This window comes from Chionomys nivalis, chromosome 4 (assembly GCF_950005125.1).
Source record: "Chionomys nivalis chromosome 4, mChiNiv1.1, whole genome shotgun sequence".
Taxonomy (NCBI): Eukaryota; Metazoa; Chordata; class Mammalia; order Rodentia; family Cricetidae; genus Chionomys; species Chionomys nivalis.
This window is the reverse complement of record NC_080089.1, coordinates 26,487,743-26,497,939: the sequence shown is the minus strand read 5'-3', so window position 1 is coordinate 26,497,939 and position 10,197 is coordinate 26,487,743. Positions and strand designations below refer to the sequence as shown.

General features: G+C 41.3%; 1 protein-coding gene across 1 annotated transcript in view; it reads left to right on the top strand.

The window, feature by feature from the left end:
• The first annotated feature begins 1,156 nt into the window (after positions 1–1,156).
• Positions 1,157–10,197, top strand: part of LOC130872700 (beta-galactosidase-1-like protein 2) — a 35,800-nt gene continuing 26,759 nt past the window's right edge. Inside the window, exons 1-3 of the mRNA XM_057766876.1 lie at positions 1,157–1,248; positions 1,782–1,979; positions 9,226–9,294. Of these exons, the coding sequence (XP_057622859.1) occupies positions 1,157–1,248; positions 1,782–1,979; positions 9,226–9,294 (359 nt within the window). The remainder of the gene's footprint in view (positions 1,249–1,781; positions 1,980–9,225; positions 9,295–10,197) is intronic.

The following is a 10,197-nucleotide window of genomic DNA, read 5'->3' as shown; positions in this document are numbered from 1 at the left end:
CCGAGGACTCCCCTTGGGGCTCTCCTTCAGGTTCCCTTGAAGTTTTGCTTCATGCCTGCTCTTCTCCCTGGAAAGCTTGTCAGAGTGTCCTCTATGCTTTCCTAGCTCCCAAAGCTGCCCTGTGTCCGGACAGCACTTCCTCACTGTCTTTGCTTCATTTAATGCTTGGTTGTTTTTAATTTTTCCTGTGACTTCCCAAACTTTTACCCATTCCCAGCTCTGCCTAGATGTAGATGTTTTACTAATGCTAGCAATTTAGCATTTGTGCAGAAATGCTGATGGTAGTGGTGGTGGTGGTGATTTCAATATGGAGGGGTGATTATTACAGGCTGAGAAGACGTGTATGTGTGTGTGTGTGTGTGTGAGAGAGAGAGAGAGAGAGAGAAAGGAGGTTGCATTTGAAATATCATTTTTCATCGATTCAACAAAAAATATATAAGTTTATGTTAATTAAACTATGTTTAAAGTATAAAACAAAGTGAAACATCAATCATTTTAATTAGAAAAGTTTGTAGAGCCAGGCACCACTGTGGGCTCAGATGTCACCCACACCCTGGAAACAGCGGCATGCAGACTCTGCTGAGTGAGTTCTGTTCAGCCTGAACTCATGAGGTTTTGATGCATTTGCCCAGAATGAGCACCATTAAGACATCAGCAGGCCCTAAAAACAATAAGATTTGTATTCTGGAAACCCAACAGTTCTGACAGTCTGGGTTGATCTCCAACAGTAACAAACAAATGAAAGGTGAAGTTGGAGACAAAGAATTGATCTGCCCTGTGAAGAAATTCCTCCTCTGCTATGCGGAACAGCACTGGGGTCAATTTCTCAGCAGCTGGGCTGTTGTGGAAGGTCTCGGGGTTATGCTCCATTGTAGTAAAAACAGTACTTGACTGGACCTTAACCAGCATCAAATGTTTATGGTGCCTGAGAACCCAGCTACGTAGCCAGTTATTCTTCTTTTGAGTTCTTCTTCTTCCAGCCAGCAGCCTTGGCTTGAAGACGCTGTCCAGATTCCAGCTGATGCAAAAGCCCAGGAACAAATTTTGCCTTTGCATTAGACCACCCTCTCCCTTCTTCAAGGAAGGCCTCTTTCAGCCCCTAGCTGCTTCTCTCCTCCACCCCCATTTCTCACCTCCCTATTCTGTCCTATTTAGCATGCGGACCTTCCTGAGGAGACCTGAGTGTATTCTGTGTCTGTTTTCTGCCTTATCCATGATGGCTCCGTCCAACCTTAGCCAGTTACCCAGGTATGTATATTCAAAACAATGACGAGGTCCCATGTAAGGTATACCTAGAGTCCCTAAGGGAAAAGCTTTTAAAAACTCTGTGTGTGTGGATGTGCACACAAGCATATGATGGATATGTGCATGTTTGTGTGCATGTGACATGGTGCATGTGTGGAGATCAGAGGACATCTTCAGATGTCAGTCTTTGATTTCCACCTCGTTTGAGACAGGGGCTCCCTTGTTCTCTACTGCTTCCATGGATTCTCCTCTCTCTGCCTCCCATTCCCATATAAGGGTGCTGGGATTACATACATGCACTATTACGTTTGACATGCATGGCCTTTACCTGGATGCTGGGAATCTGTAAGCACTTTCCACATTGAGTCACATCCGTAGCTCCTTTCTCTTCCTTTTCCTCCCTCCCTCTCCTCTCTACTCTTTCTTTGGAAACAGAGTGAGCTTTATATCCCAGACTGACTTTGAACTCCAGCTTTCCTGGGCCTTTTGGCTCAGCAACCTGTGCTCTAGATTTGAACACCTTCTTGTCCTTGCAGGCTTAATCAAACTCACCTGACCCCCTTGTTGCTGCGGATTCGAAAGGTAGGTCTGAAAGTTGAGGGATCACAATTCACACTGGAAGGTTCCCCATTCCGGATCCTATCTGGCACTATGGACTACTTCCGGATACCGAGGCAGAACTGGAGACTCAGCTTGAGGAAGATGAAAGTTGGTGGCTTCAACACCCTTACCACGTGAGTTGCTGCTTCTGTTTCTTTTTTATATTTATTTTTTAATTAATTTTACATTCCAACTAAAGTTCTCCCTCACATCCCTCTTCCTGCCCCCCCCATCTCCTCTACGTAGCCCACTCCCTATCCACTCCTCTCATAGGTAAAGGCCCCCATGGTGAACTGACACAGTTTGCCACATTTAGTTGGGGTAGGACCAATCCTCTTCCCTCTGTATTAAGTCTGAGCATGGCATCCCACCACAGGTAATGGGTTCTCACAAGCTAGCTCATGCACCAGGGATAGATCCTGTCCCTACTGCCAGGGGCCCCTTAGATAGCCCAAGCTTCACAACTGACTCCTGCCTATGGAGGTCCTATTGCAGTCCCATGGAGGCTCCACAGCTGTCTGGTCAGAGTTCATGAATTTCAACAAGCTTGGTTCAGCTGTCTCTGTAGGTTTCTCCATCATGATCTTGATGTCCCTTGTGCATGTATTCCCTCTTCTCTCTTTGACTGGGTTCCCAGAGTTCGTCCTGATGCTTCGTTGTGGATCTCTGCATCTGGTTCCATCAGTTACTGGCAGAAGGCTCTCGCTTCTCTGGGGCTGTGGTTTATAGTCTGTTTATCCTCTGGTTTGCTTAATATCTAATACCCACTTATGAATGAGTACATACTGGGTTACTTCACTCAGGATGGCTTTTTCTAGTTCTGTCTATCGATTTGCCTGCAAATTTCATGATGCCATTGTTTTTCACAGCTGTGTAATACTGTGTAAATGTATCACATTTTCTTTAACCATTCTTCAGTTGAGGGGCATCTAGGTTGTTTCCAGATTCTGACTATTATGAATAATGCTGCAATGAATATTGTTGAGCAAGTATCCTTGTGATATCATTGAATATCCTTTGGGTATATGCTCAAAAGGCGAAGACCTTTTCCCATTTTGTAGGCTGTTACTTTGTCTTGTTTACCATGTCCTTTGCCTTACAGAAGTTTTTCAATTTCAGGAGGTCCCATTTGTTGATTGTTGCTCTCAGTGTCTGTGCTACTGGTGTTGTATTTAGGAAGTGGTTACCTGTGCCAATGCATTCAAGTGTGCTTCCTACTGTCTCTTCTATCATGTTCAATGTAACTGGTTTTATACTGAGGTCCTTGATCAACTTGTATTTCAGTTTTATGGAAGGCAATAGATATGGATCTATTTGCATTCTTCTACAGGTTGACATCCAGCACCATTTGTGTGTGTGTGTGTGTGTGTCTGTGTTTTTCCGAGACAAGGTTTCTTTGTAGCTTTGGAGTCTGCCCTGACTAGCTCCTGTAGACCAGGCTGGCCTCAAACTCACAGAGATCTGCCTGCCTCTGCCTCCTGAGTGCTGGGATTAAAGGCGTGTGCCACCACCGCCTGGTGCCAGCACCATTTCTTAAAGATATTTTCCTTTTTTCATTGTACCTTTTTGGCTTCTTGATCAAAAATCAGGTGGTCATATTTGCATGGATGTCAGGGTCTTCAATTCACTTCCGTTGACCCACATGTCTGTTTTTATGTCAAAACCAAGCTGTTTTTTTCTTGATATAGCTCTTTAGTAGAGCTTGAGGTCAGGGATGATGTTACCTCCAGAAGTTCCTTTATTGTACAAGACTGTTTTAGCTGTTCTGGTTTTTCTGTTTTCTCATATGAAGTTGAGTAATGTTCTTTCAAGGTCTGTGAAGAATTGTGTTGGGATTTTGATGGGGATTGCATTGAATCTGTAGATTGCTTTTGGCAAGATTGCCATTTTTTATTATGTTCATCCTACCTATTCAAGAGCATGGGAGGTCTATCCATTTTTTGGTGTCTTCTTTAATTTCTTTCTTCAGAGATTTAAAGTTCTTGTTATATAGATCTTCCACTTGTTTGGTTGTAGTTACTTCAAGATATTTTATACTATTTGTGGCTAATGTGAAGAATGATATTTCTCTGATTTCTTTCTCAGCCCATTTTTTCATCTGTGTAAAGGAGGGCTACTGATTTTTTTGAGTTAATCTTGTATCCTGCTGCTTTACTGAATGTGTTTATGAAATGTAGAAGTTCCTTGGTAGAATTTTTGGGGTTGCTTATGTAAAATATCATATCATCAGCAAATAGTGAAAGTTTGACTTCTTTTTCGATTTGTGTCCCCTTGATCTCCTTTTGTTGTCTTATTGCTCCAGACATGTGAATAGGAGGGATACTGATTTTGTTTTGTTGTTGTTGTTTTTTTTTTTTGAGTTAATCTTTTGTCCTGCCACATTACTGAAGGTGTTTATCAGTTGTAGGAGTTCTCGGGTATAGTTTTTGGGGTCATTTATGTATATTATCACATCATCTGTGAGAAGGGGTAGTTTGACTTCCCTTCTGATTTGTATCCCCTTGATCTCCTTTTGTTACTGTTTTAGCTAGAACTTTGAATACAATATTGCATAGATATGGAGAGAATGGACAACCTTTTCTTCCTGATTTTAGTGGGATTACTTTGAGTTTCTCTTCATTTATTTTGATGTTGTCTGTCAGCTTGCTGTAAATTGCTTTATTATACTTAGGTATGTTCCTTCTATCTTTGATCTCTCCAAAACCTTTATCATAAAAAAGTGTGGGATTTTGTCAAAGGGCTTTCCAGCATCTAATGAGATGATCATGTGGGTTTTTTTTCTTTCAATTTGTTTATATGGTGGATTACATTGACAGATTTCCGCATGTTTAACCAATCTTGCATCTCTGGGATGAAGCCTATTTGGTCTTTGAGTGTGTGTGTGTTCTTGGATTCAGCTTGCCGGTATTCTAGCATCAGTGTTCACGAGGGAGATTGGTGTGTAGTTTTCTACCTCTGTTGCATCTTTGTGAGGTTTAGGTATCAGAGTAATTGTAACCTGGTAGAAGGAGTTTGTCAATGTCCCTATTGTGTGAAAATTTGAAGAGTATTGATATTAGCTCTTCTTGCTTCTGGTTCTTATTTAATTTTTTCAACTGAATCCTAGCTGAAACTCAACAGTCATTTTAAAATTATTATTAAGAAGGATATTTGTTAGCCAAGTTATTAGTCAGGGTTTTCTAAAGGGATATATATATATAGATAGATATATTCATACATATATATATATATGTATGAAAGGCCAAGGATCTGATAATTGCTCAGTCCATGAAACTGGGTGCCTTAGCAGCCCCAATCTGGTGCTCAAGTCCCACAGAAGTTCTCAAGAGTTGCTGCTCTTCAGTCTGCATTGGAATCCCATAGAAGCTGGTTCTAATACCAGCAAAGATAAACTTGCCAGTGATAGGGCAAGAAGGCAAAAATCAAAAGCTTCCTTCTTCCATGTCATCTTTTGTGGGCTGTCCTGATTTTAGGGTGGGTCTTTTGTCCTTAGATGACCTACATTTGAGGCGTCTCATCCCGCCTCAAATGATCCAATTAAGAGAATCCCTCACAAGCATGCCCAGTTGCTTGAGTTTGAGTTTTGGTTAATTTCAGATTTAAACAACTTCAGTGGTTAAAAAAAAAAAAAAAACAACAACAACAACAACAACAAAAAAACCCTTATAGGGAGTGGCACTATTAGGAGGTGCAGTCTTATTGGAGGAAGTGTGTCACTGTGGAGGCTGGCTTTGAGGTCTCCTATATGCTCAAGCCACACCCAGTGTCTAAGACCACTTCCTATTGCCTATCCAAGATATATAACTCTCAGCTACCTGTATAGTACCATCTGCCTGCATGCTTCCCACCATGATGATAATGGACTAAATCTCTAAACTGTAAGCCAGTCCCAATTAAATGTTTTCCTTTATAAGAGTTGTTGTGGTCATGGTATCTCTTCACAACAATAGAAACCATAAAGGAGATAACAACCAAAATTAGTCATCATATCAAGCTTTTGGAATAGGCCTAGAATCTCAATTTTTAGGAGATAGAGGCAAAGGATTATATAAGGCCAGCCCCAGATACATAGAAAATTGAAGCTAGCCTAGGTTACATAAGATTTGTCAACAAAACAAAACAAAGCAATATAAACAAAAATAGTCAACTGACCAACCATCACCCCCCAAACCACCACTAAAATAACAACTAACCAGAAGGGTGTGTAGTATTTTTGGAAATCTTGAGTACCTATTTGCTACCATGACACAGAATTGAATGATTTTTGACTCCATGTCAAGTAGAGAGCATGCTGGAGGTGGATTTCTTTCACACTGGCTAAGATTCAGGGAAATGGTCTCCTTGGAGCTTTATTGAGAACAGAGTCCCCTGCGTGCCTGTCAAATGGTCACTGTCTGCCTCCCCAGAAGGAGCAGAAGGGAACATTCCTCACCTCTCTACAGTGAGAATTTATGCTCCAGGAGGTAAACATCATGAAAATGTGGGAACCACACCCCACAAACCTTTCTCTATTGCAGCGTTTTTAAACCACCAAGATTATCTGCATTGAATCTCAGTTAGTGAGGTGAACTTTGAGTTTTCTTAAGCAATGTGGGCTCCAGCAAAGGCTTCTCTTTGTGAGGACCAGCTCCTGGTAGGCTGTGGTTCTCAGAATCCTCTGTGGTAGTCAAGTTTCTCCTGGGAAGCACAATCAGCAGGTGTCTTAGGTTTCTATTGCTGTGATGAAACACAATGACCAAAAAGCAAGTTGGGGACGAAAGGGTTTATTAGGCTGACACTTCAGCATTGCTGTTCATCACTCGAGGAAGTCAGGATAGGAAGTCAAAGAGGGCAGGGCTCTGGAAGCAAGAGCTGATGCAGAGGCCATGGAGGGGAGCTGCTTACTGGCTTGTTACTGTTTGAGAGATTCAGTCCATTAACACCATGTCAGGGAGCATGGCGGTGTGCAGGCTGACATGGTGCTCGAGCTGAGAGTGCTACAGCTTGCAGGCAGCAGGAAGTCAGCTGACTGTCACACTGAGGGAAGCCTGAGAAAAAGACCTCACAGCCCACCCCCACAGCGACAAACTTCCTCCAACAAGGCCACACCTTCCAATAGTGATATTCTCTTTGGGGACAATATTCTTTCAAACCACCACAGCAGGTAAAGGGTGATTATAAGGAATTGCTCACACAGTTGTGGGGGATGGGAACTCTTCATGGCTGCAGTTAGGAGGATGGAAATTCTGGACATTAGAGAGTGAACTTGCTTTGGGGTCTTGAGGCTTAAGAGCAAAATGTTTGATGGTGAAAGTTCCAGTTCAAAAGCAGGCAGAGGAGGCAGAGGCAGGTGGATCTCTGTGAGTTCGAGACCAGCCTGGTCTACAAGAGCTAGTTCCAGGACAGGCTCCAAAACCACAGAGAAACCCTGTCTCGAAAAACCAAACCAAACAAACAAACAACAACAACAACAAAAAAAACAAAAGCAGGCAGAGTCTAAACGAAAAACAAGGGGTGAGAGCAGCAATACACACCTGTGAGCCTAACACGTAGGAGGTCGATCAGGAGGATCACAAGCATGAGGTCAGTCTGGGATACATAATGAGATCCTGCCACAGAACAAAACTCAAGAACAAAACTGAAAGATTGGAGACTCACACACATGACTACATATACTGCTTTTGTTCATTGACAAAACTAAATGGAATTCCAAGAATAAACACACTACAATGTTTTTTATCATATATACATATTTATATGACATAATGTACAAAAATATAATCTTGTGTATATATCTTTTATATATTTATTATATTGTGTATTTATCTTGTGTGTATGTATACATATATAAAATATACATTCAGGATATTATTGCATATTTATTTATATGAAATGCATACATATATATATGAAATATTGTAGATAAAAAGAAATAGAACGCATATGACAAAAAGATGTTAAAGTAATCCACAGAACAGCATGAAAAGTTGTCTACCAGAACTGGGATCTGCAGTACACACACCTGCAGAGGTCGGAAGAGGACTCCAGGAACTGAGGTTGGATGGTTGAGGATACTGGGAGTCAAACCTGGGTCCTCTGCAAGAGCAACAAGTACTTAACTGCTTAGCCATCTCTCAAGCTCCTGATTTAGACAATTGGGGTAGATTCTATACATAGCTTTTTCTTAAAAAAAAAAAAATCAAACTTGGAAATTTTTTGACTGTTTTTTTCAACTATTTTTTGCTCCTCCCCATGCTACAGAGCTCCAAAAACCTATGTATTAGATTTCTTGACTAAATCTCACATTCCATTAATTCAGTCTTCCTTTTTATTCTATTATTGTTGTTTTTGATGGTTTCTTTTATTATATCTTCTTCTTGTTGTTCTTGTCGTTTTTGTTCTTGGTGTTCTTGTTCTTGTTTTTCTTCTCCTTTTCTTCCTCCTCTTCCCCTTCTTTTTGTTTTTTTGAGACAGGATTTCCCTGTATAGCCCTGGCTGTCCTGGAGCTTGCTCTGAGGACCAGTCTAACCTTGATCTCAGAGATCAGCCTCTTCTGCCTTACAAGTACTAGGATTAAAGGCATGAGCCATCATGCCTGGCTCTTTCATTAGATTTTAAAAACCCCTGACATTTTATTCTAGGTGTCTATTCCTCTGTTTGTTTCAGCTTGGATATTTCATTTCTTTGTCTTTATTGTACTCAGAACATCTTCCATTTCTCCTCTCTCTCTCTCTCTCTCTCTCTCTCTCTCTCTCTCTCTCTCTCTCTCTCTCTCTCTCTCACACACACACACACACACACACACACACACAGTCCACTGAACTAGGTGCACAGCCCTTTTTACTTTTTATTTTGAGACAGGGTCTTGCTAAATTGCTGAAGCTACCCTTGAACTCTCTACCAGAATTAGTCATTGAATTTTGCATCCCTGTGCTTCATCACCCATTAACTGGAAGTAAGGACATGACATGTGTCACCAGATCTGGTATTTTTCTTTTTTTTTTTTGACAGATTCTCACTATGTAGCCTCAAACTTGTGAGTCTCCCCTTTTAGCGCCCAAAGTGATGGTATTACAGGCATGTACCACCACACCCAACAGTTTTTGTTTGTTTTTAAGATTGTTTTTCAACACAGGACTTGCTATATAGGCAACTGGCCTTTCACTTGTGATCCTCCTGCTTCTGGATCCTCAGTGCTTGGAATGCAGGTGCCACACTGGAGGCTTCAGTGTGGAAACATTCAGCTTTCTTTAAGTGAAAGACGCTTGCTTCTAGGTTAAAACTGAAGCAGTCAGTATTGAAGAAGCACATGATAGGGGAGCTTCTTATGTTTCTCATTTTCCACATGACAGACATGTATGATGGGGGAGCTTCTTATGTTTCTCTTTTTCCACATGACAGGCATGTTCCTTGGAACCTCCACGAGCCAACAGTGGGCCAATTTCAGTTCACTGAAAACTTGGACCTCATGTATGTGTTCATACTTTAATTACTTGATTCTGAGATTCAGACAGGGATGCGCCTGGGGAACTGGGTGAAGGAATGGATTATAGCTCTGCTTTTGGGTGGCTGTTGTGTTGTTGTTTTGAGGCAGGGTCTCACCATATAACTCCAGCTGGCCTGGAATTCTCTATGTAGCCCCCCAGGCTGATCGCACATCCACAGAACACTGCTTGCTAGAATTAAAAGTGTGTGTCATTAAACCTTGGCCTATAATTCTGTTTTAAATATAATTTCTGTTTTAAGATCTATTAACTTTTTACCTGGTTTGAAGCCTGCTTCAGCCATTGGTCTATGGCTTACCTAGGCCATAGCATGTTGTTATAGTATGGTCTGGACCTTGTTGTAGCCAGCATTTTACAAACTGTATCATGAAGAACCTGTTCTCTTAGTTATAATGGCAGATTTCTGACCTGATAGAAGTAGAATAATTTTTTTAATTAAAAAATTACTGACTTCTGGAGTATTATTTTGGGGAAGCTCTAGAGAGGAAGGCAACAACATATTGAGACTGTTACAGGCCCGGCTAAGGTCAAGTCAGGAAAGACAGTGGTGATGACAAAGTTGAGTCAAGTTTAGAAGTTGCTCAGAAGTAAATGGGAAGGGACTGTGTGCAGCAGAGGCAAAGTCATAGGCGTGAAAAAGCAGTGCATGTCACTCAAGGTGATGTCAGATGCAGTAACATGTAAGCCTCACGTCCCTGTAAAAGTAAAAGTCTGTTTTTATTTAAATGGGATCTTCCTTAATGGCATATATTTCTCTTCTAATAAATAATAATGGGAGGAATTCAGGGTATTTTTGTCTTAAATCTTCAAAACTTTTGTCTAAGTCACAGTCCCTTTGAGTACAAAGCCCACAAGAGGAAGAAAAAAA